The sequence below is a fragment of the Drosophila arizonae genome, chromosome 2 (assembly GCF_054131065.1).
Source record: "Drosophila arizonae isolate 15081-1271.41 chromosome 2, UAZ_ARI_1.0, whole genome shotgun sequence".
NCBI classification, from domain to species: domain Eukaryota; kingdom Metazoa; phylum Arthropoda; class Insecta; order Diptera; family Drosophilidae; genus Drosophila; species Drosophila arizonae.
Window position 1 is genome coordinate 10,234,491 of NC_142922.1, and position 27,879 is coordinate 10,262,369.

At 44.3% G+C, this 27,879-nt stretch overlaps 1 protein-coding gene across 14 annotated transcripts; it reads left to right on the forward strand.

Annotated features, from left to right (window-relative positions):
- The first annotated feature begins 73 nt into the window (after positions 1–73).
- Positions 74–27,681, forward strand: Ser (protein serrate). 14 transcript variants are annotated; one of them, XM_089466589.1, is made up of 15 exons: positions 74–203; positions 273–481; positions 11,112–11,229; positions 12,049–12,236; positions 17,365–17,419; positions 17,804–18,119; positions 20,895–21,028; positions 21,212–21,387; positions 21,510–21,810; positions 22,646–23,383; positions 23,446–23,622; positions 23,704–23,799; positions 24,950–25,321; positions 25,390–26,006; positions 26,085–27,681. In XM_089466589.1, exons 2-15 carry the CDS (start codon positions 389–391, stop codon positions 26,835–26,837), a joined length of 4,134 nt encoding a protein of 1,377 aa, XP_089322715.1. In that variant the 5' UTR covers positions 74–203; positions 273–388; the 3' UTR covers positions 26,838–27,681. The 14 variants fall into 14 exon arrangements, with proteins under 14 accessions (XP_089322715.1, XP_089322666.1, XP_089322642.1 ...); XM_089466540.1 differs by lacking the exons at positions 74–203; positions 273–481 and adding exons at positions 2,760–2,902; positions 5,118–5,946; XM_089466516.1 differs by lacking the exons at positions 74–203; positions 273–481 and adding exons at positions 2,760–2,902; positions 5,179–5,946.
- Positions 27,682–27,879: the final 198 nt, after the last annotated feature.

Genomic DNA, 27,879 nt, shown 5'->3' on the forward strand with positions numbered 1-27,879 from the left:
TATAATCTATAATCTATATCTATATCTATATCTATATCTATATCTATATCTATATCTATATCTATCAGTTATACTTCAATATTTATGTTACTTCTTTATTTATTTATATTTGTAAATGTTTTCTTGATTTATATTTACTTTACTGCTTGTCAAGAAACCACACAAAGTACTTACCGCATTGGTAAAATATGGTGCATAAATATGTAAGACCGACCGACGGCTATAAAAAGGTTCATAAACAACTAACCTCTGGCAATGTTTTTCTTTTAAAGGCCTTCCAGCTGTACCCTGACCCGCCCTCTGCTGCCTACCATCTTAACCACACAGTTAAACGCCCGCCATCGCCACCGCAGAGTCGGAAGCAGCAAGCAAGAAGTCACTGCAATCAATGCTCGATAATGGGATATCCTGTAATGCGACGTTTCCCTGCAATCTCACTCAATATTCACATTGTGTGTCTTGGTTCAATATGCCCTCTATGGTAAGTGTACAGGGTAGTGCAGGCAGTGCAGCCGCCAAGCACTTGAAAAATCTGTCATAAAATTTGAGTGGTGCAAAACCACCAACTGGTTGGAAATTGGCAACATATTTGACTGTTTGCCTAATGAGCCCAGCCCAAACGGGGGTTGCAGCAAAAGTTGTTCTCGCTATCTCTACATGTGCGTGGGGTAGGGTGGTTGTGGGTTGTCGGTTGTTGGTTGTTGTTGTGGCATGCTGCCCAAAATTTGTTGGACGCCTTTAATTGCGTGCAGCCTCTGTGGCTTTGATTACTCAATATGTTTGATTTTTGGGATTTATGGCGTGTGCTGCAAAATGCTTCGAGTGCCACTTGTGCAGCTGTCAGTGGTTGCGGAAAAACAGTGCATGTGCTCACAAAACAGACAGAGATCTAAAATATATATGTATATATACATATAAACTATATATGTAAGTTGGTTTCACATACAAATAAAAGCCAATTTCAACAAAGAAATGCCATTAAAACGTATGAAAAGTAAACACCTGTAGACAGCAAGTAGTTGCTGACTGACTTAGTCACTCTGGCCGTACGTCCATCCGTCCGTCCCAGTGGCTGTAGGCCAAAAACAATGTAAGCCACAGTCAGCCAACACAACAACAAGGCACAGTGCAAAAGTAATCCCTGGAGGCCGATAGCCGCCAACGCAAAAGCTGTTGCTGTTGTTGCTGTTGCTGTTGCTGTTGTTGTTGCTGCCTTTTAGCCAATTTTGATATAACTGAAAGCGTCAATTATACGTGAAATTTATGATGCCGTGTGAAGAATAACACCAACTTGCAACATATTTGGACAGCGTGTTGCTGTCGCTGTCGCTGCTGCTGTTGCTGTTGCTGTCGGTGTCGGTGTCGCCGTTGCCCCGTTGGACAATTGTCGCTCGGGGATTTCGTAGATATGCTGTTGATAATGGGCATTGTGGTGCACTTTTTCTCATTGTCGACTCTCGACTGCAAAAGATGACAAAGGTACCAATGCGAATGCGACGGCGGCAGCGGCTGCTAGCTTTTTAAGTTGTTGTTGCTGTTGGTACGCCCACTAGCAACAACAACAACAACAACAGCAAGCAGCAAGCAGCAATAACAGCAGCAGCAGCAGCAGATGCGGCAGCAACGGCAACTGGCTAGGCCAATGGCTAGAGAAGACATTTTGGGCACACACCAAGTCAATTTGTTTTATCTATTGTCGAACAAGAGTCATGTCACAACGGCACAATGAGATTTAGTGTGTGTTGTTGGTGTTGCTGTTGCCGTTGCCGTTGCCGTTGCAGTGCCTAGTTGCAGCAACAATGGTGCGGCAGAGCAAATCAGCGACATGATTCGATATTTAGATATGCGCGCTAAGAAATATGAGCCGCTAACAACACGGCAACAGCAACAGCAACAGCAACAACAATAGCAATAACAACAAAAGATGCTGCCGCGTTGTTGTCTGCTGTCTGCATGTAATTGCCAAGTTTGTTGCTTAAGTCTTTTGTTTTGGACAACGACAACAACAGCAACAACAACAATAACAACAACAACAGCTACAACAAGCAGGCATATCGATAGCCCAAAGAGTTGCATTTAAATTTGATTTATACACACTCGAGCCGCATATAATTGGGCAGAGTCGCGCCGCACTGTCTGTGCGGTAAGTCTGCACTAATAATTGGCCCCCAAAAATGGGCAGCTCGGATCATATTTATTGTGGGCAGAGGCAGAGCTTGTGCACATACAGCTGCCGTATAGTGGTCCAACATCTTTTTTACTGTTATTCCAGGTGTTAATTGTACGCCTGGAGCAGCGCAAGTGAAACGTGTCCCCGGGACGTGCGCTGGCCACGATCTGGCCATAAAACGCTAATGAAACGCTTGGGCCAATTGCAGAGGCTGCCGTGCGGCATTTTAACTAGATCTAGAGCAGGCGCGGCAAGCGTTTATAAACATAATTAAGTTGAAATCATAAAAAAGCGCCTCCAGACACATACACGCATGCGTGTAGGCAGCAGCAACAGCAGCAGCAAGAGCAACATCAATAGTCGACGCAGCCGACGCAGCCGAACGCCAACGACTTCCACTTCGGAACGGGGCAACTCCGTTTAACAAGTCAGTCGCGCAGACCGCAGGCAATGCTCGGGCGACCAATCAGCGGCTGGCTAAAGAGCACCGAGCGAAGAGAGAAACCGGTTGACACGCTAAGAGAGCGCGCGCGCCGAGCTGACAAAGCTCGGAGTGAACGTGCCCAGCGGCAATGCCAGACGCCGTCAGCAGTAGTTCCCAATCAGTCGCAACTTGACGCCTGAAGCGCACGCAAGCAGCGAGCGGAAGTCTACGTCGTCTACGTACAAGACAAGATCTCGATATCGAACTCGAATTCGAGCTCGAACAGTGGCCAGCTTTGGCGTACGCCGGTTCGTAAATATCAGTGCTGCTGCAGCTAGTGGTGGTTGGGCTGCCGAACTGCTGCCGCTGCTAGTTACTCTCTTAGCAAACGCTCTCGCGTGAGTTGCTCCGCCCCGTGTGGTGGCTGCTGCTGTGGCTGCTGCTGTTGCTACTGCTGCAGGCTAACCGAACGCCGCAGGACACGCTTAATAGCAACGTATTTAGTCGACCGTCGTGCTTCGAGCAGTAAAGAGCACTTTTGCAGCGGTGCAAACGGTAAACCCTAAATGCCAATTGGATTATGTGTGCGTGCAATTGGGACTGTGTGTCTGTGTGTTTGTGTGTGATCAACAACAACAACAGCAACAACAATGATAATCAATGAAAATGATGTGAAAGTGTTAAATGTGTTACAATTAAATTGAATTGCTTGCTGATTACAACAAATGATGGCAAAGCAGAAATCCAACAAGTAATCATCACAATAACAATAGCAACAAATACAATAATAACAACAAAAAAGGCACAATTGACAGCCTCTGTGTGTGTGTGTGCATGTGTACTTCATATAAATTTATTTTTATTTTTTTTCAACTGTCGATTTAACTTAACATAAATCAAAGCTTCGAAAGTCTTCGGCTCAGCGTGTGATTCTCAGTGCGAAATAAATATTATAACGGAAATAGCGCTCAATTACTCGTACAATACGCATACGAACTACATATGGACATACATACACACGCTCACAAACATACATACAATAAATTTGTTAATAAAAGCACTAAAGTAAAAGTGCAAACAATGCGAATGGGAATGCGAATGCGAATGCGAATGTGTTCCTTGCCCTCCGTCAGAGTCCACAATAGCCGCAAACGCAACGGTTTCATTGATAACGCAGACTCAGAGCTACACACACACACACAAGCACACACACACTCGCGCACACACAAAGACACGCACCCGCGCACCCGCAAAGGCAAACGAAGTGGAATCGAAACACGAGTGAAAGAAAGCAAATAGAAGCACAATAAATAACTACGAATACACAGAAACATACATAGCTGCACATAGGATGTGTAAATAGCGCATAATGCACGATAACAACAACAATTCCACTATGCGAGTGATAATACAGAGAGGCAGAAAGTGAGAGAGACAGAGAGTCAGAGTGGGAGAGAACAGAACGGGGGCAATGCTTGCATTTGGATGAGCTTACCATGAGCAAGAGAGCAGGCAGCCAGAGGGCGAAACAGAACGTGCCAGAGCTTTCATAACTGTAACTAAGTACTATGCCAGGCGCTGCTTATATAATGAGCTGATAGCAAACATTCGCAGCGGCAATCAGCTGAACTACTATAGTATAAGAGAGCAGTTGTCATGTGCACTGCTATGCTTATACTGTCTTCTAAATTCGTTTCCCTTTAAAGCTTCAAATTGAGTTTTTACGACTAGTATTTGAGTCTTTAGTTTTCAGTTCATTTCCATAAAATTGCATACTCTATGTTTCAGTTGTCATATTTGATTTCCCTCTCATTGCAACTTCAATTGCGCCAATTGCCAAGTGCACCCTTTGGTCCACTTCCGGTCGTGCCTGCTGCCTGGCTGGCTGCCGATGCAGCTCTCACACAGCGGCCTCTATGCACAAATTCGACTCAAAGTCAACGACTTCCGTTCGCCGAGGGCAGGGCGAGAGGCGAGAGGGCGAGAGGGCAAGGAGCGGCATATGGAAGCGTAGCAAATTACTTAATTAAATGGACAATTAACACCCGATCAACATCGTGTGCTTGCCGCTGGAACGGGGGGAAATGGCACAGGCCAAGTCAAGAGGCAGCCCAAACAGAGGCGGGGGCAGCAACAGGGGGCAGCGTGAGTAATGTGGGCAAGAGCTAAAATATCTGTAAATTAATATGCGCACAAGATGCAAATTGCTTGTGGCCAAAGACACCGCAACAACAGTAGCAGCAACAGCATCAACTTGCAACTTGCAACTGCAACAGCAGCAGCAGCGGCAGCGGCAGCAGCAGAAACAGTGTTAAATTAACATAAATTGAATTGCATTTGCATTTGCTGCACGTTGAGCCGCTTTGCGGTTGTTGCGGTTGTGCAGGCAAAAGCAACTGTTGCTGCCAGCACTTGTTGCAGCAGCAGCAGCAGCAGCAGCATCCACAGCAGCAACAACAACAAATGCGTGTCAATTAGCGTTGATGATGCGTGCTTAAAAGCAATGAGAAATGGATTTTACAGGCACTTGCCACAGGCAGTAGTGTTTCGATTCCATTTTGTTTGACAATTGCCTTAACAACAGCAACAACAACAGTAACAGCAACAGCAACAGCAACAATACTAATAGCAATATCAATAACAACAGCAGCAACAATAACAACGTCATATCAAGTGGAAGTGTAAAGTGTACAGAAAACGAATGAGAGTTAAATCAAAAATATATGCAAAGCACAACAGCAACAACTGCTGTAATAATAATAAAAGTTCGTGATAACAACATTAACAACAAAACGAAACGAAACAAAAAATGCGCTGACACAGCGACAACAATACGCAAATAGTTGTTTATATCCAGAATACATACATATGTATATACATATATATATATATACAACAACATAGTTATCTGGGCAATGGGCTAATTAATGGTCAATCTGAGTGCGTTACTTGTGCCAAAAAGTTGTGCTTAAACAGCATCAACAACAACATAAACAACTACAACAATTATAATAACAAACAACCAGCAGCAAGGAACTAAACTGCGAGCCAGCATCGTCTGCAGCAGCAGGCGGCAAACACGTTCAAAAACGCGCACAGAATGTACAAAATGTTTAGAAAACATTTTCGCCGAAAATCAACAACGACAACAACGACAACAACAACTGCGACAGAACCAGCAGCAACAACAACAACAATATCGACAGCAACAACAACAACAGCGAGAGAATCAACAATGTCTGCAGCGAGGCAAAGGCAACGGCAACGGCTGCGTTCGCTGATCGACGATTGCCGATCATTAAAGTCTGCCTGCAACTTAATTGCTTTAATTTTAATATTGTTAGTCCATAAGGTAAGCAAAGCCCCTACCCAACAACAACCCCTGCAAAAAGCGTTCACATGCAAAAAACACACACAGAAAAAGAACCAGAAATAAAGAAATAAAGAGTAAAACAAAAATTTAGTTTAAATATGCGGGTGTTGCTGTGCCCCAATGTTGATTTCTCGTTAGCCAAATTGAAGTTGATTCAACTTTTGGCTCAAATTGCGCCCAAGGCAATAAGAAGATGTGTGTATATGTATGTGTGTGTGTGTGCTGGCTGTGTGGGAACTGATCGATGAGGGTGCTGAAGAATAGTAGAATTGCAAATCTGACAAAGCGACGAAACGAACTAACTGCTATTGTCATGATATATGTATGTATGTAGTATCAGCCATAATCAGAATGTAGAATATACCCAAGAGCTATCTCACTCTGATAAGCATGACATAGTTTATAGTGGCAGATCATCTAATCAACTCGTAAATAGCATAAGGTTGAAGCCATTCACAAACTTGGCTTAGCTCAGAGTCTTCATCAAATTCGAATCGAATGAATGGCCAAGAATAGAGTATGTTTATTTTCATGTTTATCTTTAGATAAAAAAATTCTTTTTTCATCAGATAGTTTACTTATATCACTTCCAAGTTCAATAACCCAAAAAACAGTTTATTAAATTAAAAAAAAAAAATACCGAAACTGTCCTAAAGCTCTCTTTCTCTCTCTCTCTCTATTTCTTTACCCTATATATGCATACGTAGTTTCTGTTTACTCCATTTGCATTTCCATATACAGATTTTATTTTGTGTTTATTCACCACTTCGCAGTCAGCTCCATAAAACTAATTAAATTTTATCTAGAATTAGTTTTATTGCTTTTACTACTGCTCTAAAGCCATCAAAGCTTAATTCAATCAGACTGAGAAATTGTTGCTGTAGAGCAATATAAGAGGGACTACTCCATTTCAATATAAATTGAAATGTAATACAGGGAACGCGCACGATATTTATCAGCAATGAGTAATGATTGTAAGCCTGGATTTACATTACCTTTTCTCGCTTGGGTATTTATGATACTCGGAACTATTTAGGCAAAAAGTAACATGTATCTATCAAAGCATCAAAGCATCGCTGGGTACTCGAAAATGTGTTGGCCTTGCCGCTGGTCCAGCTGGTTCCCACAGCAATCGCAGCATCCGCAGCGGCAGCCTCAGCAGCGGCAACGGTAGTCGTTGCCCACCAAATTTTTATTTAGGGGCGTAGACATCATAAAGTGTTATACAAAGTGCCTAAACATGTATTGAGATGCCAGCGCAGATGCCTGCGAGGCAATTAAACAGAACGAACGGTCCGAAGATACATAAAATTAATCGCGTTGCCTGCGATCAAGAATATATATGTATGTACATATACATATATGTATATGCTATGTTTGTATATACATACATAAAGACAAACAACAATTTGATTAATACGCGACCAGCCGCAGCTTCAGCCATTAGAATGCCCAGGCCTAATCCACAACACAGGGCTATCAAATTGATTATACACATTTATCTGAGTCTCCAACAACAGCAACAGCAACAGCAACAGCAACAGCAGCAGCAGCAGCAGCAGCTCTGAGTGCATTGATTTCGGTTAAGACTGGCGATAAAAGTCGTCGTCAGATGAGAAATGGCCCTCTAAATGGACATGGTTTAACTCAACATTGTTATGCCCGTTCAGAAACTTAAAAGAGTCTATTCGATTTTTTGTAATGCTCGCATAATTAGTTATGAATACTTCTTAATAATATAAATAATGTTTTAAAGTCTTTGACTACGATAATTTTAGGACATGAATGAATACAAGATTTGTATATACATATATTGTAGGATCAAATATAGTTATATTTCTTATGGCGGATAGTAAGATAAGGAATGAGATTGTTTTGCAATTGCTGATATGGAAACATAAAGACAAGCACATTTAGGGATAATATAATAACATCTGATCTATCAAAAATATATATAAATGAAAAACCAGAAAAATTCATTCATTATTATAGATTCAAGTTTCCCTAAAAACTGGATATCTCATGAATTTCGCCCGTTCCGAGCGAGTATTATCTAGTCAATGCTTACCGCCTTTACTATTTAGTAATTAATTAAGCAATGGAAAAGTGAAATATTTTGTAGCTGGGCTTAGTCGGTCGCTTCCAGGAAATGAGAGTTGGCTGCAGTGATTGCGGCTCAGCGAGTGTCACTGATCCGTGATCCGTGATCACTGATCAGTGATCATGGGGCGTATTAACCCAGTTATAAGCGTACAGGAATCGGCTTGTACCGCCGAGCTAAAGTCGCCACATAAGGCCTGACATTTATTGATCATAAGCTGCGTATTAAACTGGCAGTCGGCGGCAACTGTTGAAGATATTCATAAAGATATATGTATATGTATATACGAGTGTATATATAGGTGTTTTCGCCTTCTTCTTGCCATTCGAAAGTCCCACAAAATGAGTTGGCGAATTGAGCATTCAGCTCCCACGATCGTTTTGTTTGTACAACTTGTTGTTGTTGTTGTTGTTGTCACTGCTGCTGTTGTTGTTGTTTATCGCAACGCTTAAGGCATTAACAAAACGTTCCGCACTGCAGTCGCTGGGCTCATTAGGGCGAAAATTATTGTTACAGGCGCCAGTTGATGAAAATATAATTACGTGATCTTCAAAATGGAATATCGCATGAATTTGTGTATTTAACTTCATTAAACAGATGCATTAAACTTAATATGTTTATAAATTTAGCACAAGGCTTCAACTGCAGGCCAAAAAGACTTAATTATTGGGGGTATTACATGAGATTTGTAACGTTTAATGAGTGAATTTTGTTGTTGGTCTATTGCTATAATACTTAGCTAGCTTTCTTATTTCAGTCGATTGTATACACATAGCATAAATTATGTTTGTATTTATTCCTCTTTTATAAAATATTTTCATTAATCTGGTAACTCCCTTTATGCATACTATCTGTACTTACTCTACAATGTCTGTATGAGTCATATTCCAAGATTCTTGGGCCGAAATACTATATAGGAATAGGTAGTAGAAGAAGAAAATTGTATAAGTTTCAGATGCTCTATAGTAAATTTATAATTTTATAAATAGAATTTTTGGACCTATTATAATATACATTATAATATGATATATATTAAAGTAAAACCAATATAACTAAGCAATGAGAGGTCGATCGCATTCCACTCTACCTATTGAGCTTCTATTTATAGTGACTTTTTCATATTTCATACAATTTCCTTAGATTTATATTTATTTGTTGAATCAATTGTGAGACCTTTTTCTGATATTTGGCGCCGCATTACGAATCGTTTGAGGCATTTCATGGGCATTATCTAATCGAATTGATTACGTGAAAAGTTTGTATCGAATATTAGCGCTTGATTGCGAGAATCAGAAATTGTGGCAGCTGTGGCAGCTGCACTTGCCGCGTCTGTGGCATGAATGAAAATGCAGGCTCTACAGTGAGCAAGAGAAGCAGAGAGATGCAGAGAGGGAGAGAAATGTGATAAATAAATAAGTAAGCAGGCAAACCGGTTCACAGCACAGATCCGATCAAGAATCCAATCAACTTGCCGCTTGGGCACTGACCAAATGCTTGCAGCACAATGCGGCAAACAAAAGGCACAACTGAGATCCGATGGCTGAGAACTCAGCCAAGACTGTGGCAAGTGGCAAGCATTGACTGTGCATTGATTGATCTATGGGTTGATCAACAATGCGCGTTCGCCTGCTCCGACAACTTCAACTTGAATAACAACAACAACAACAACAACGACAACCAACTCTCAAGTGCAACTTAAAGATTCTTCTTTTTGTTCAATATGTGCCGCACAGGTGCACATGGCCAAGAAGTGCGTCCGTCCAAACGGGCCAACTGCCGTTAGCCCGGTGCCAGAGCACAGACTGCGACAGAGGACAGCGACAGAGCCCGAGCTAAATTGCAATTTATTTCTAATAAACTTATCAACGCTGCCAGCTACCAAGTGCGAGGCGCACGAAGCCCAACAATAAATTTCGTGAAATATGAAACCATAAAAGTTGCCAACTAAAAACTTTTCATTAGCATATTTTTCGCTCGGACTTTGTAATGAACCCTAAACTACAAACTTGATGGCCATGGTCGCGCAAGAAGACAGAGACAGAGAGAGAGAGACAGAGACAGAGAGAGGGAGAGAGAGACAGAGACAGCGAGAGAGGTAGTGCATGGGAGAGTGAGAGGAAGTCTTAAATTATGAGCAAATATTATGTGGAAATAGATAAATATTATGTGCAATTTCTCGGCCGATCTAATGCGTTATTAATTTTATGGCAAATGCGCTTATCGATAGGCTTTTGATTTGCAATGCTACCAGTTAGCCAGTTAGCCAGTTAGCCCGTTGGCCAGTTGGCCAGTTAGCCAGTTAGCCAGCTAGGCAGTTAACAAGTTGGCCAGCTAGGCAGTTAGCCAACTCCAGCTGTTATGGCCAACAAAAGGCATTCTAAATTGTATAAGCTGGCTGGATATCTCGTTTGATTAAGTGAGCCACAACCACAAAGCGCTTTGTGTTTGAAAATATTTCTCATTATTTTCATGTTTCATTTGGCCGGCAGATTTATCAGACTTCATTCCCGTTTCCAATCTACGTCTGGCGCTCCTTTCATTTGACTACGAATTCCTATACAACAAGAAAAACTATATTTATATATGTATATATATATGTAAGTGTATATATAGATATGTGCATGTTTTCATCCATTTTGAATTTCTTTCTCGTGTTTTTTAATTAAAACCTCTACCGTAGCCCAATCAGAGCGCCCTAGGTGGCTTATTAGTTTTTACAACAAGCGAACGTAGCGACGACGGTGTTGAGCATATTATTTGATATTGGGTACGGTTAGTGCTAGATAGGCGAGGTCCAATGGGGGAAAGGGGCATGGCAAGGGCAGGGTTTAACCTTTCGAAGAGCCAGACGGGGACTTATTTCGGTCTTGTACGCTTATTTAGCTTATGGCTTCGTTATGGGCCGTGATTGATTTGAACGATTCGAAATTTGTGTTTACATGTTTCTTTTTTTTGTTGTATTTTATTTTCATTTTTGTTTTTTGTTTTTTTTTTTTTTTTGGCTGCGGCTTATTGCTGATGATGTACCTTTCGATTTTTACAGATATCCGCAGCTGGTAACTTCGAGCTGGAAATATTAGAAATCTCAAATACGAATAGCCATCTACTAAGCGGCTACTGCTGCGGCATGCCCCCGGAGCTGCGAGCCACGAAGACAACGGGTAAGTTACGCCCAAATCGAGTATAACTGATTAAAATAACCATATGATGTGTAGTATATGTGTTATATGTGTGTATATACATATATGAGTTACATAACTGACACATATTTTAATCTGACTCAATTTTGCTTCGTTTCCAAATGTTTTTATCGCATACAAAAATAACTTTTATGAAACTCAAGGTCAAATTTTTGCGAGAGGGTTTTTATTTTAGAATAAAAAGTTTTTTTTTTATCATTTAGTATTTTAGAAGCGTTATTTTATTGTTTTTTTTTTTTCAGACTTTCTCTTTTAATCTCAACTGCCAAAAATCAACTGCTTTTCTTCCTTAGTCAAGTTTAGAACTATTTATAATAGTATTTTATGGAATGTATTTCAATTTCGTATGAGTAGTTTGAGAACAGTTTGAGTCTTGATTTCTAGCCCAGATTTATGTCTACTGCATTATAAATATGCCGTAAGTCTAAATTGTTCAAGGTCATTGGCTTAGCTACCGAGATCTTTACAATTTATTATTTTTAGATCATTTCTTAGGAGATATTTCAGTTTACGTTTCGGTTAGATTATTTCCTTAACAAAACTGGTTTAGCATAGTCTGATCTTAATTGAAGTTTAGGTGTTTAATTGTCTAAACTAAATGAAATATCTGCCATAGCAGAAATATTAATTAAAGTTAAAGTCCTGGATAGGATAGAATATATAATTAATATAAAATGTATTTATAGACTTAAGTCTCCCTCCATTTATATACAGATATTTTCAAGTTCCGTCTCAATTACTTGATGCTTATCTACCCCATTTTCGCATATTTTTTTGCAGGTTGCTCGCCCTGCACAACGGCATTTCGGCTGTGCCTAAAGGAGTATCAGACGACGGAACAGGGCGTCAGCATATCGACGGGTTGTTCGTTTGGCAACTCCACCACGAAGATACTCGGCGGCTCCAGCTTTGTGCTCAGTGATCCGGGCGTGGGTGCCATTGTGCTGCCCTTCACATTTCGTTGGACGGTAAGTTGTTGTTGCTCTACTGCTGCTGCTTCTTCTTCTTCTTCTTCTTCTTCTTCTTCTTCTTCTTCTGCTGGTTGGTGTAGGCAGCGAAACGGAACGAAAGCTCTCTTTGCTCCCACTGTTCCTTCGCTTCATAACAAAAACAAAAGCAAAACGCACACTTTTGGCACGAGCTAACGCATTGATAGGGCTGAGGGGGTGTTCCGCATGGAGCACACAGATGCGAGACGTGGGACGAGAGACGTCATCGCGGAATTTCTAGCGATAAGCCCGACCGCTGGCAACCGCAACCGACGCGACGCGGCAGGCAGCAACTGCAGCAGTGATAAGCGCCGCTCGGTAGTCTATTGCTCTAACGATCTACGGAGAATGTATCGCAGTTTCCGGTCTCAGCTCAGCGACCAAGAGAAAAGAGAACAAAAACCCCAGAAAGATATATTATTGAGCCGCTTGCGTGGGCTGTCCACTTGGCTAGAAGTAGGGTTATTATCTTACAGTAGTCGAAAGCATAAACATTCAAGTCATGTTCAGACTTAAAGCTCTAGCAAATACATATGTACATACATGGATATATAGATATGTACGTAGCCTATACTTAAGTATCTGTGGCAAATAAATCAACGACTGCTGCCACTAAAAAGCCGCTTACTCAGTTACTCTGGTAGCCGCATATATAAAAAGCAATTAAAAATTATGTTTTATGTTTTTCCTTTTAGTTTTTTTTTTGTTTCGGTTGCTATATATATGCATTGTTATTGTTGTTGCTTTAAGCCTCTTTCGGTGCGCCCTCGTCTCGGATTCTGGGCCTGGCATTAATTAAGTGCGCATAATGCGGGCTTATGACTGCTAAAATGTGGCATATTTCGACTGTTCTGCTTGCGTCGCGCTATAAAACATAAGCCAAGTCAACGCCACCAAATGTAACCTGGGCTGGGGCGCGGTTGCCAGTTAGACTTGTGCCCTGTTCGGCAGGTCGAAAGGGGTATATTAGCTAAAGTTTGATGGACAACAATCATATATGACTGGGGTTTGGTGGTTTTTACAAGGCTAGCTCTCTTAACTAGTCCAAGTTCAAGCCTTTGCCTTCAATGAGCTCGTTACAGTTTTGGAGTAACTGCTATAACTTTAATTATGCATTAGTTGTTCACCTTGCACAGGTTTTTTCTGATCACAGGGTATTTCTCAGTCGCCTATACCCAAGTGTAATGCTCTGGTTTTAATGCCAATCTAGCCTAGTCGTTTCTTATTCTCGTATACGCCTTGCCTTAAACAAAAAAACAAAAAAAAAACGGCAATGTTTTGGTAATGTACAAACACAAAACTAACTTGGTTAACAATTACACGCCTTCCTCGACACTGCCAACTAATTCTGCTGATGGCCATAAGCCAAAAGCTGACGGCAACGGCAACGGCAACGGCGACGACTGCGACGCTAACGGCGGCAGCGACGTCGGCATGCGCATGCGCCGCGCCGTTTACATTAAGCGACTGTGGGCCAGGGAGCTGCCGGCGCGCATGCGTCAGAGCCGGCTCTGTGTGGATTCAGCGTGGACCGAGGACTGGGGGTCTGTTCTGGAGCTGGGGCCTGAGTCCGACTCGAGTCTGAATCTAAGTCTGACTCTGTGCCGGCGCAGTGTCGTGGTCGTGGCCTGAAGTGCGGACAACCTGTTTCGTGGGAACATTACCTTGTCGCGCTTGTCGCTTGGCCGATGGCGATACGTTACGCTTCGCTATGGTTTCGCTTTAATCTTGCCCTGGCTGCCTGCCTGCCTGCCTGCCTCACATGTGCATATATACATACATATATATATATGTATATATATTTGTTGGTTGTGGTGTGCCTTATGCGCGACTCAAACGAAACCTGGCAAATGTTTGCCCTGGCGTCGGCATTGGCAAATTCTGCATACAACGGCAATATTTGCTGACTGAAATCTCAAGAAGCCTTTCACAAAATCACGAAATCTTCAAAATACAACAACAACTGCGGCAGCAGCAACAAAATCAAAAAAAAAATATCAAGCTGCCAATATAAGCGAGTTGTTACTTTTGTTGTTGTTGTTGTCTCTCTGATGTTGGATGCGTCGCAATTGTCCCACTTTTTATTGAATGACTTTTTTTTCGGTTGACTGTCTTATTTGTTGGCGGGGGTCTTCGACTGGGTTGATTGAGTGAATGGCACGTTAAAACTTATAAACATGACTTATGAAATACTTCAAGCACTTGTTCCAAGTGAAGCAGCAGCTACAACATCATCAGTAGTCCCCCTTCTTGCGCACATCCGCCCTCCCCCCTCTCCCTCTCACACTCGCTCTGTGGCTTCAATGTAACTGTCAAATACTAAGCCCCAACAGGCCCATCGAACTCTTTGAACACATGAACATACACACACACACACACATGCATATCTACACTACTATGAATTTCACTTGACAATATTTTCAACTCTTTTGTTGGAGTGCGCGTGCGCAATCATCCAAAATTCTCAAGTGGAATTTGCTGCTCTTGCTCCACTTTTAAATATATATGTATGTACATACATAGATACTTATACATATGTACACTTTATATATGTGTATACATATATATTTTTGTCCAGCTGAATGGCATTCCCATAGCTGGACTGCCCCCACATGCAGCTATATTTGGAGTCTCACACTAAGTAAGAATAAGAAATAGGAAACCAACTCGAAAGCTTTCTATACGTAAATGGTCCAATGTCATTGATAAAGAGAAAAGAAGAGGTAACGAAAAATGGATAGATGAAAGTGGGTAGGTTATTTGTCTAGCTCAGCTGTTTGTTGGTCTTCTCGGCTGCCAAGTATGGTCAGCTTCTTGACAGTTTGTAAACATTTCAGTGGCCAATTGAAAGCTCAATGATGCTGACTTGTTTGCTACTTGATTTTGGCCACAATCGATCAAAGCTTTCAGTGAAACTTTTTATTTGCATGCTCATAGAATTATCAATACTTGAGATAACTATTTATTAAATTGAATAGATTTACAGATATATATGTATTGAAAATATATATCAAACTGATAATGCTGATGGGTTCCATTGTAATAATGGAAGGAATTTTATAGACTATTCATCAGAGTCCCGAATCCACATTTAAGTTTTAACAGTGATTTAACCTTTTGGAAACCTGTATAGTAAAATGTTGGTTGTTGTAATAATGGAAGGAGGATCTGAAAAATTGACATCTAACCACTGCCAACAGGGATTTAACATGCTAAACCTGTATATGTAAAAGTAATTTTAAAGCATAGTCAGCTGGAAGGAGAATAACATTGATGTATTACTTCAATCGTGTATATGCCATATAAAAGCTGTATATCAAATTGAGTTATTCTTGCACTTGGAAAGGATATAATTAAGAAAGAAGAGAATTCATAGAGCATATTATAATATGAACAAGGATATGTTTAAGCCTTCTCTATAAAAAGGTTTCAATCTAGGTTTCTTTCTATGTGTTCTATATATCTATAGGTCTTCCGCAACAAATCATGAAGATTCTTGCTTTATAGTTGTATTCGCTTGTTTTGTATGTCACTTGGCTATCAGATCACTCAATATACATATGTGGTATGCCTATATGATCTGTCCGATTAGTAACAGTTTGCGCTCGTATTGGCGCGTGTCTGTTGTCAGTTTTGCTGCATGGTGAAATCCGAAACCAATTCAACGCCATTTTCAATTGAAAAACTTCCGCTGGCCATGCGTCTAGATTTTTTTTTTTTGTTTTTTTTTTGTGGCATGCGCTCGCCCGGAAGAGCGAGATGTGCAATGATGACAGCGGGAAATTGAATGGAAATTCGAGCAGCCACACACAATTGACAAACTGACAAACTGTGTCAAGTTGCAGCAGCGACGATAGCTGGACGGTTTTGTAATTAGCCAACGTCTGCTTTGGACTGATTTAGTGTCGCGCCGCCCGGCCAATTACATGGGAACAAGGCAACCCACCCAGTCACCGCCTTCGCCACTGCCAGCGCCGGCTGTCGCCTCCTTCGATCACTAAATGAGCATTTCCTGGCATCCAGCGGTGCAGACGACAACCTTCGTCGTAGTAGTAGACGTTTAATTGCTTTTTGTGCCACGAGAAATCTTCTCAGTGCCACAGTTCCACAGCTCCACAGCTGCCCAGTTGGCAATTACAACAACACAGAATGGCGAGTCTTCAACTTTTATGCGCGCATGCAGAAAAAAAAGCAAAAAATTTGTTTTCTTTGGCCAATTGCACTCAATCGCTTGCAGTGTAGATCTGAGATGAGCGCGTGACACGAACATTATCTTGATCTTGATCTTGAATTACAAAAGGGGAGCATGCTGTAAAAGTGCAAATGTGATTTAAAATATACATTATATTAATAAAATGTTATTTTATTTACCACGCTTTTTGTGGTCAAAACATTTGGATTAAATTTTTGAAAAATATATATTTTTATGGTTGAGTAAAAATATAAAAATAAAAATTATAAAATAAATTAAAAGAAAATAATCAATAAAAAACCAATACAATTTAAATAAGTTGATTATTTTTCTACAAAAATTATTTAAACAACTTTAATTTTGATTTATTATTAAATTTTTATTTGTCAAATTTTTGTCTGTATATTTTCATTAATTTTGTATATGTTGCAACTCATTTATTAATGATTTAATTATTTATTCTTATTTTATTTTATTATCTATAATCTATTTATTAAATCAAACACTTCATATTGGATCTCACGCGTGTCACGAGAGTAAATCACGACATGCAATCAGCTCCAATGCGCCACGCCATGTACTCATTGGCCAAGTTTAGAAAGTTTTTGTTGCTATTTGTTGTTGCTGTTTGTTGTTCGTATTCTGCGTGAAATTAAAGTGTTTGTTTGTGCATTTGGCTTTGTTTTGTCCGTCTGCTCGTTTGTTCGCCTTTTTAGTCGCTGTCTTCATTTGCATCTGCAGATTAAACTGTCCATTAGCGTCAACACTGAGCCGAGACGAATGCTGCCTCCGCCATTCCCGCTCCGCCTCTGCCGACCGTCGTCCCCCGCTCTTTCGAATTAATGTTGCAATTGCTAAACTCTTCTTCTTCTTCTTGTTTTCTTACCCATTTTGTTGCGCATTGTTCAATTACAGAAGTCGTTTACGCTGATACTCCAGGCGTTGGACATGTACAACACATCCTATCCAGGTAAGTGCGGTGGCAATTGCAATTGCAGCTTGTTGTACGTGCCTGTTGCTGCTGCTGTTGTTGTTGCTGCTGCTGCTGTTGTTGTTGTTGGTCGTGTGTTGTGCACAGCATTTGGCTTAATTAGCACAGCACCAGCACCAGCAGCCCAATAACAATAAGAGACAGCCACAGCCATGACAGCAACTGTTGCCAATTGCGCGCAAAATGTTGTCAGCCATGTCTAAAGCTTTGCCTTCTCAACTCCAATCTACCCGAATCCTGGACAACTATTGTGGAACGCCAACGTTGATGCCACCATCGTCGTCCAACAATTGTCATTGGTATGCAACAAAACAACAACAACAACAACAACCAAACCCAAACGAACACAATGCCAAAATGCAGATGCGGAAAGGTTAATTGAAGAAACATCATACTCGGGCGTGATACTGCCGTCGCCAGAGTGGAAGACTTTGGACCATATTGGCCGCAACGCGCGCATCACCTACCGCGTCCGGGTGCAATGCGCCGTTACCTACTACAACACGACCTGCACGACCTTCTGCCGTCCGCGCGACGATCAGTTTGGACACTACGCCTGTGGCTCGGAGGGTCAGAAGCTCTGCCTCAATGGCTGGCAGGGCGTCAACTGTGAGAAGGCCATTTGCAAGCCCGGCTGTGATCCCATACACGGCAAATGTGATCGACCCGGTGAATGCGAGTAAGTACATCAACATTGTAATTAGCTCTATGAGCCACCCCTCTCTCTCTCTCTCTCTCTCTCTGTCTCTTAACGATGTGATTATGACACTTTTTTCTTATTTTTGCAACTGCGTCGTGTGTCGAACAACTTTGGGGCGCCTTAATGGCCGGGCCATCTGCCCCTTGGGGCAGATTGCTAGCTATGTTGATGCCGATGTTGATGTTGACCAGCCATAGACGTAGACACAGACACAGTTATAATGGCTGCTTTTCTTTTTATAGCACAATTAACTGCAGAGAAATGGGGGTTCTCTGGGTGATGTATTTTAGTTTTTTGTTTTTTGTAGCACTCCCAACGGATGTGTAAATAGTTGTCAGGCTCCATGTACCACATTCATAGTTGGGAAAGTTTCTTATGCATCGATTACAGCAATGCGAATCGACCTGACAAACCTGAGAAATGGACTTTAGCATAGCTTTAACGAACTGTAACGGAAAGTACGGTAGAGCACTGAGATTGAAATGGGAAATCTGATTGTTCTTGAAGCTGAAGAAGGTTAAAATCTAGAAACGAAATAAAACCAATTAAAAAGAAAATTAAAATAAATTAAGTACGAAATTCATATAAAATCTAATACAGAAGACAGCAGTTTCACAAGTTCTCAATTCCCTATAATTATTTTCAGATCTATAGATTAAATTTCATATAACAGGAAGTCAATTATCGACATAGTATCGATAGATTCTCCATATGTAACAAACAAAGATTGGGTTGATATTTTTTATTATTTTGCCTACCTCTTACACTTAAACTTTATTGCTAATGCATTATTATATATATATATATAAATATAAGCGCAATATTGGTCAAGTTATCGTTAATTTAAACTTGGATCGACTTATCGATATATAAGCCACATAGCCTATCCAACTGAAATATACTCAAATTGGCTGCGCAGTAAACCGAACGACCTCAGTTTCGCAGAATGGTTTTTGAGGCACTCGGGCGCTGCTGTGATCCATAATAAAATCTGGCTAGCTATCGCTATGAAGTTGTAAGCAGCTATAATCTGCAATCAAGAGCTATCGATGTTGCACTTTCCACAGCAATTCTCAATCCATAGCTGCGGCGCTTTCAAGCACTGCCACAGACTGTGGCCGCAACCTCTTAGCTCTTCTGGCTGCTAATCAAACACCCGCACGATGGCCAATACTACATGGTGCCTCTCTTCCACCCTCTATCTCTCTCTCTCTCTCTCTGACTGTGCCCTGGGTCTGATCGCCAAGTGAATGGTCATGCCCGCTGCCAGAACACAACATGAACGGCTGCCAGACTGGCAGGAGCAGAGCGCTTTAGCTGGAGCTTGCTGAGCAGTTGCATCCGCAGGCGGCAGCAGCACGAAAAAACGTTTGTGGAATTGTTGTTGTTGTTGCTGCTGCTGTTGTTGTGGTTGTTGTTGCCGTTGTTAATGTTCGAGCGTAACACAGAATACGTGAGCCAACGGTCATGATTGCATTTCTCAGCGAACAGCCACAGTCGCTCGTCAGTTAGCCCCCTTAGCCCCCACCCCGCCTGTCCGTTTCTCTCCTCTACCGCCAGTCGGAGCACCGAGACCGCCTTGGCATTGGGTCCTGGCGCGCTGATTCTAAATAGCAATAATTAGCGTGGCCTAGAAACCATCAAAAACCAGTCAAATGTTGCAACAACTTGCAGCAGATTTCCAGCGCTAACTCCACAGATTTTTCGCACAGCCTCGCGAACAACCGACGATCGAGAATCGCCGACCGACAGCCAGACAACAACAATTATAAGCAAGAAGAAAAATTACTTTGCTGTTTGCACGTTGCTGGCCCATTTGCGCTCGCCGCACTGCAATAGATTCGTTTACAGATAACAACAGGCTGCTGTTTTAATGAAATCATAAATTATAGACATCGAACAGCGTTCGGCTTGGGCCCGGACCCAGCCAGCGTTCAGCTCATTGCCGTACCCGGCTATCTCCGGCCACGTCATGCCCGGCTTGTAGAGTTAGCACCTCAACTGACGGCCGGCCGTTGGCGGTTGGCGGTTTGGCGGTTTGGTGGTTCCAGTCTCGATAACTCGATGGCCAGGCAATTTAACTCTGATCCCTGCACTTTGGCGTGTTGCGGCGATAAAATCGCAGCATCAGCGGCAACACAAATTCATTTGGCTAGTGGAAATGGCCTTTTCCTAGCATTTATTGCTGCTCCAGCCAAGGCCAAAGTTCAAAATGACCCAATTCACTGATTACAAAGACTTGACATGCGTTCCCATGCAAATTGACACATAAGTTGAAGGAACTGGCAGAAACAGATGAGGCCGAATTTTAGCTGGAGAAGCAAAGCAAGAAAATTCAGCAAGGTGAAGGCAAATCTTCTATAGCGGAAATGCAATAAAATCAAAGTAAATGAAAAGAATAGCACCTAGAGCCTGATCAGTGATCTCACTTGAGAATTCACAACAAGTCCGACCACATCTCAGCCTGGTTTAAGGATATTCAAGCTATAGAAATGAGACCATTTGATGATATCACTTGATAATTTACATTTAGTTAGGCATCATCTCAGTTAGGTCTAAGATGACCCAGAATCAGACATCATTACAGTTTGAGCCTTGAATCGAATCTCTTATTCAATTACTGGCATCAATTTTACATTTAAGCTCATCAAGTTGATTTTCCTGGAAAATTCATGTTGCATATAGATCATACCCTTTACATAACTAATTTGCAAAAGCTAATCACCAACATTGCTTTCCCACCGTTCCGAACAGATGTCGACCCGGCTGGCGTGGTCCATTGTGCAACGAGTGCATGGTCTATCCGGGCTGCAAGCACGGCTCCTGCAATGGCAGCGCCTGGAAGTGCGTATGCGATACGAACTGGGGTGGCATATTATGCGATCAAGGTAAGTGACCCGAGGTGACTCCTAGCCAGGCAATTACCAGGCAGCGCAGGCAGCACACCTGGTCCATTGGCATGGCCAATGACATTGATAGCATCGATGTGTCGATGCCTCGATGGCTCGATGGTTGGCTGTGGCATATTTTAAGCATATCGCTTGGTTTTTCTTTTTCTTTTCTTCGCACAGATTTAAATTACTGTGGCACCCATGAACCCTGCAAGCATGGCGGCACCTGCGAGAACACCGCACCGGATCAGTATCGCTGCACATGCGCCGAGGGGCTGTCCGGCGAGCAGTGTGAAATTGTGGAGCATCCATGCGCCACACAGCCCTGTCGCAATGGCGGCACTTGCACGCTCAAGGTAAGCCCTCGATTTATAGATACGTATTTCTGCAGTGCCATAAAATAATTTAATATGCCGCTGGCTTTCGCCATGGCACTGCTGCTCATCTACTACAACAACAACTGCTCTACTCTTTGCAGCTAACGAATGCGACCAGGCAGCCGCCAACATATCGCGCAATGCGTGGCATGAGCTCCTCCATGGGCAAGCCGATAAGTCGTCGCAATTCAATACGCAGCCTGGCGGGCCTCTTCCCGGAGGCGCAGAATGCCAGCAGCACAGCCAGCAGCAGCAGCAGCAGCAACATCTCCAGCAGCAGCAGCAGCAATGGAAATGACTCGCAGCAGCAACAGCAGCAGCAGCAGCAACAGTTGCCGCCTCTGGCCGCAGAGTTTACTTGCGGATGTGTGGCCGGCTGGACGGGACCGACATGTGAAATAAGTGAGTTTTGATTTAATTTTTCGCATTTGCCAGCGGGCTGCAGCACGCGATTAGCCACAGTCAGAGCCAGAGCCAGAGCCAGAGTAGGAGCCAGAGCCAGAGCTCCATTCCACTCGATCATGCAATTGAGCACACACGCATTTGACTGTAGCGAAATGAAATGAAACGTAGCACGCACGCAGAGGCTCGCTGGTGTTGTTGTTGTTATTGTTATTGTTGCTCTGGTGGTCTGGCAAATTTGATTTTGCATTCCAATTGGAGCACGACCGAAACACACATTCACCATTTCAGCCATTTCAGCCATTTCGATTGGGCAGTGCAATAAGCCGTAAGCTAATTAAGTTGCCGCTCTAAAATCAAAAGACTTAGGCAACAAACTTGCTGCGGCCAAACTATGCCGTGAGACAGTTGAGGCAACAGACAAACACACAAACATGCTAAAATATTGATACGCAACTGTAAAGAGCTGACCCAGCCCCTGCCAAGGGTCAGCCGAAATATTTGGGCTGCTCTTATCTGGCCTTATTTATCAGCAAACAAACAAATGAGTTGCGTGCTGGCTGCAGCGTCTTCCACGGCGATTTCTGGCTAGCGATAAGCCCTGCACGCAGCTACCAATCCGCACGTCAGTTTTTTTTTAGTCGCCGGTTCAACGACTCGACGGGGCTCAGCCAGTGTTCAGGCCACCTGCTTGACGAGGGCCTGGGCCGCATCGAGTCGAACGGGCTGAACAACAAAATCAACACATTTGCACTTGAGCCTCGAATGCCACTTGACCAAGCGTTGACTCACTTCACCCCCTTCTCTCTCTATATCTCCCTCTCGCTCTCTGCAGATATCGACGAGTGTGCTGGAGGTCCCTGCGAGCATGGTGGCACTTGCGTCGATCTAATCGGCGGCTTTCGCTGCGAATGTCCGCCCGAGTGGCGTGGCGATGTCTGTCAAATGGATGTGAATGAATGCGAGGTATCCTATGCGGCTGCCCTGCCAGCCAATGCACTGCTGACCACCACGGCAAGCGCCATTATTGGCAGCAATCTGAGCAGCTCGGCCGCCCTGCTGGCGGCATTGACCAGCGCCGTGGCCGCTTCCAACTCGGTGGCCACGCACGGGCCCTGCATCAATGCGCGCGAATGCCTCAATCTGCCCGGCTCGTTCTCGTGCCTGTGCCTGGAGGGCTGGGGCGGCGCCACCTGTGCCGAGAATCTGGACGACTGTGTGGGCCAGTGCAAGAACGGCGCCAGCTGCATTGATCTGGTCAACGACTACCGTTGCGCCTGCGCCGCAGGCTACACGGGCCGCGACTGCGAGACGGACATCGACGAGTGCGCCAACTCGCCCTGCCGCAACGGGGGCGAGTGCGTGGACATGATTGGCAAATTCAACTGCATCTGCCCGCTGGGCTACTCGGGCAGCCTGTGCGAGGAGGCCAAGGATCACTGCACGCCCTCGCCCTGCCTGCAGGGCCGCTGCCTGAACACGCCCGGCAGCTACTACTGCCACTGTCCGCCAGATCGTGCGGGCAAACACTGCGAGCAGCTGCGTCCCCTCTGCTCGCAGCCGCCCTGCAATGGTAAGCATTAACCAGCCTCTAAAGCGCCCTAAGCCTAATTCACTGCTGTCTGTCAAACGCAGAGGGCTGTTTCGCCAATGTCAGCACTGTGGCGACGACGACGATAACCAAGACGACGAAGACGAAGACGACAACGCCTGGTGGCCAACCCTGCAGCGGGCATGGCAGCTGCGAGATGAGCGACGTGGGCACCTTCTGCAAATGTCATGTGGGCCACACCGGCACCTTCTGTGAGCACAGTAAGTAATTCCCGCACACACACACACACATACACATACAGAAAGCGAAACAGAAACAGCAAACTCATTAACTTTCTGCAGATCTCAACGAATGCTCACCGAATCCTTGTCGAAACGCTGGAATTTGCCTTGACGGTGACGGCGACTTTACATGCGAGTGCATGTCGGGCTGGACAGGTGAGTCGCTGTGCGGTGCAGCCGCTGCTTAAGTGAACGTCAAAACCGGGGCGCAACAAGTGCTGCCAAATTGGAGTCGAGCACACGCAAATTGCCAATACACTATCCTTGAATCAGGAGCTCAATTGAGCTGTGCAGAGAGATGTAAAATAAGATATGATATATTTATATAACTGCTCGTCAGTTAATTTCCTTAATAATCAATTAATTAATTGAATTTCTTCTTGAAGGTAAATGCTAGTTAGCTACAAAAATATGAGATATGATTGCTGAAAGGTTTACTATCATCTCAAGGTCATCAACCTACAGCATAATACATACAAATATATATATATATATATATTGCTCATATTCCAGCATATTTCGAAATTGATTTAAGGCTTTCCTTTCCTTTTAGCACTTAATGGCAATTAGCTGAGCATTAGGCTCTGCATGGCCAACTGCTGTACGTAGTCGATATGCCTTGTGTGAGTGTATGAAAACCTGATATAAGCTGACTGTCTGACTGGAGCATTATCAACGCTTTAGGAGCTTTAAATGAGCGCGAGACGAGAGCTGAGCACGTTAAGTGAGCTGCACACACGTTCGCACACACACACACACACACAAACACATACAAACACTCACACACACACAGTTGAATTGTCGGTCGCATTTATTTGAACATTGAAAGTCGGCAGTCATTACAGCTTCAATTTGTGGCGAATGTAACAAACTGTGAGCGGCAATAATCTGCGCATTGGTCTCAGCGCTGCCCCATGTGGCAGAGCCGTGGGGCATAGCCGTACTTTCATGTGCACGTGTGTGCGTGCATGTGTGTGTGTGTGTGTGTGTGTGTTTGTGTTACATCCACCCAGGCAGGCGTCTCACAACGTATTTTGCATGATTTATGTTTGTTTTCGATATGCGATTTGCATATTTCACGCGTTTCGCTGTTTTGTCACAGATTCACGGTTTGCGCTGCAGATACATTTGTAGCCAGAATACATCGATCTATGTCGGCACACTTTTACTTTTCAATGTGAGAATTAGGCATAGCCTTGAATCAGCCACGGTTAGCGCGCTCATTTGATCAACATCCTGTCATAGTTTCTGTTTTTTGTTCAAGTTCGTTGCCTAAGTCTTTTGCTCTACTCTCTCTCTTTAATAGGCAAGCGCTGCTCGGAGCGCGCCACGGTCTGCTATGCGGGCCAGTGCCAAAATGGCGGCACCTGCATGCCAGGCGCCCCGGACAAGGCGCTGCAGCCGCACTGCCGCTGCGCGCCCGGCTGGACGGGCCTGTTCTGCGCGGAGGCCATCGACCAGTGCCGCGGCCAGCCCTGCCACAACGGCGGCACTTGCGAGTCGGGCGCCGGCTGGTTTCGCTGCCTGTGCGCCCAGGGCTTCTCGGGACCCGACTGCCGCATCAACGTGAACGAGTGCTCGCCGCAGCCCTGCCAGGGCGGCGCCACCTGCATCGATGGCATTGGCGGCTACACGTGCATCTGTCCGCCTGGACGCCACGGACTGCGCTGCGAGATATGTGAGTATACATGAAGCAGGAGAGAAGTATCAACAGCTTGAGGAACTGTGCTCTCTCTCTCCCAATAGTGCTCTCGGATCCGAAGTCGGCGTGCCTGAATGCCAGCAACACCATCTCTCCATATACGGCGCTCAATCAGAGCCAAAGCTGGCTGGACGTTGCCCTAAGCGGGCGCAGCGAGGAGGATGAGCACTGCAATGCCTGCGTCTGCGAGAACGGCACCTCGCGCTGCACGAATCTCTGGTGCGGATTGCCCAACTGCTTCAAGCTGGATCCCCTGTCCAAGTCCTCCAACCTATCCGGCGTCTGCAAGCAGCACGAGGTGTGTGTCCCAGCCCTGGGCGAGACCTGTCTCTCGCCGCCCTGCACCGTGCGCGGCGACTGTCGCGCCCTGGAGCCATCACGGCGAGTGGCACCGCCTCGTCTGCCAGCCAAGGCCAGTTGCTGGCCCAACCAGGCGCTGGTCAACGAGAACTGCGCACGACTCACGATATTGTTGGACCTGGAGCGCGTGGGCAAAGGCGCCACCATAGAGGGCCTGTGCTCCCTGGTGCGCGTGCTGCTGGCGGCGCGCCTGATCAAGCAGCCGCAGATGACTCCATCGGGCCTCGTCGAGGAGGAGGGCATGCTGATGGTGCTGTGTGACCTGAAGACGGGCACCAACGACACCATCGAGCTGACAGTGGTAAGTGCAAGTGTCGAGCGTGTAGTTCCATCTCCCAGCATCTCTTTAATCTATCCCATTCCTCTTCTGCTTCTGCAGTCATCCAGCAAACTCAACGATCAGCAGCTGCCCGTGGCGGTGTCTCTGCTGGGCGAGCTGCTCAGCTCGCGTCAACTCAGTGGCATTCAGCGGCGCAACGAGCTGCAGCTGCAGCACGCCAAGCTGGCGGTGCTCACCTCCATACTGGAGGTCAAGCTGGAGACGGCGCGCGTGGCCGATGGGAACAGCCACAGCCTGCTCATTGGCGTGCTCTGCGGCATCTTCATTGTGCTGGTGGGCTTCTCCATATTCATCACCTTGTATTGGAAGCAGCGTCTGGCCTATCGCAGCAGCTCGGGCATGAATCTGACGCCGCCCATGGATGCACTGCGTCACGAGGAGGAGAAATCCAATAACTTGCAGAACGAGGAGAATCTGCGACGCTATACGAATCCCCTCAAAGGCAGCACCTCCTCGCTGCGCGCCGGCACCGGCATGGAGCTCAGCCTGAATCCGGCGCCCGAGCTGGCGGCAACGGCGGCCAGCAGCTCGGCCCTGCACCGGTCGCAGCCCCTGTTTCCGCCCTGCGACTTCGAGCGCGAGCTGGACGTGAGCACCGGCCTGAAGCAGGCGCACAAGCGCAGCTCCCAGATCCTGCTGCAGAAGACGCAGAATTTGGATATGAAGAAGAACACGGTCGGCTCGCTGGAGAGTCCGCGCAAGGACTTTGGCAAGCGCTCGATCAACTGCAAGTCGCTGCCGCCGCCAGCGGGCGACGAAAGCGGCGATGTGCTAACCACTGTGGTGGTTTAGCTCCACAGCGATCTCAGCCACCAGCGAACCTCCACACCGAGGCCCATTTCCGCTTAAAGTTCCTGGCATTTAGCATGGCAACTTCCGCTTAATGTGCAGCCAGCCATTGCCACCGCACGGGCGCGACTTCCAAGTGCATTAGTAGTATAATTAGCTTAAGGTTAATTAGTTAGTTAGTTAGTTAGCTAGTTGGTTAGTTAGCTAAGTTAAGCTAGTTAGTTTGGCTGCGTAGTTAGCATTTTGTGTTGCATTCTCTGTTAGTGTAATTTCAAATTCTTCTCTCCAACGCTAAGCAACATCCTACACAGTGTGATATTTAGAATAACCCAGAAGCGCATATACTCCTATATATGTATGTATGTAGTGTATATGCAGTGTATAAACATTCTCTGTTGGCCAAGCACAGCCTGTACATAGCCTAGCTCTAAGGGCCCAGCGTGGCAGTCGATCGATCGATCGAGCGGCATATACATACATATGCTCGTATGCATCTATAGCTCTTAAGTTGTACATAATTGTAAAGTTGTAGTAGTTACCGTTATTGTATTTTGTCTAATTGAGAAATATATATACCTTAACCATAGGCTGCAGCAACTTAGACTTAGACTTAACCGCAATCAAGAATCAACCACAAATTGTTAATATCTTTCGCAATTAATAATCCGTATGTATGTATATGCTTAAGTAAGGTTTTAACAAATTCATTCGCATATTGTATGTATTATAATATATAGTAATATTTATTTATTATTCTAATTTAGCGCCAGTGCACTCTGTAAGCAGTTACTTTTGATCTAGCAGCAATAAAGCAATATCAACAATAACGATAAAAACTTTAAACCAATCGAAGTCTCTATGAAGTTGGCAATGAAATTTAATGGGTAAGTGGGGTAAAATATGATGGGGCGAGTTGAGATGAATACAGGAAAAAGATGGTATTAAATATTTATAGAAATATTTCAAATACATTTGAAAGTGAAATATAATTTTAAAATTATCAAAACTATTTGACAAATCAAAAATTAAAAAATAATTTTTAAAA

What these genes read in the sequence shown, in the direction of transcription:
- Ser (XM_089466540.1), top strand. Translation starts at nt 5,695, where the DNA reads ATGTACAAAATGTTTAGAAAACATTTTCGCCGAAAATCAACAACGACA. An exon ending in TGGCATATTATGCGATCAAG is followed by an intron (nt 21,029 to 21,211) that starts GTAAGTGACCCG and finishes TTCTTCGCACAG; the next exon opens with ATTTAAATTACTGTGGCACC. An exon ending in GCGGCACTTGCACGCTCAAG is followed by an intron (nt 21,388 to 21,509) that starts GTAAGCCCTCGA and finishes TACTCTTTGCAG; the next exon opens with CTAACGAATGCGACCAGGCA.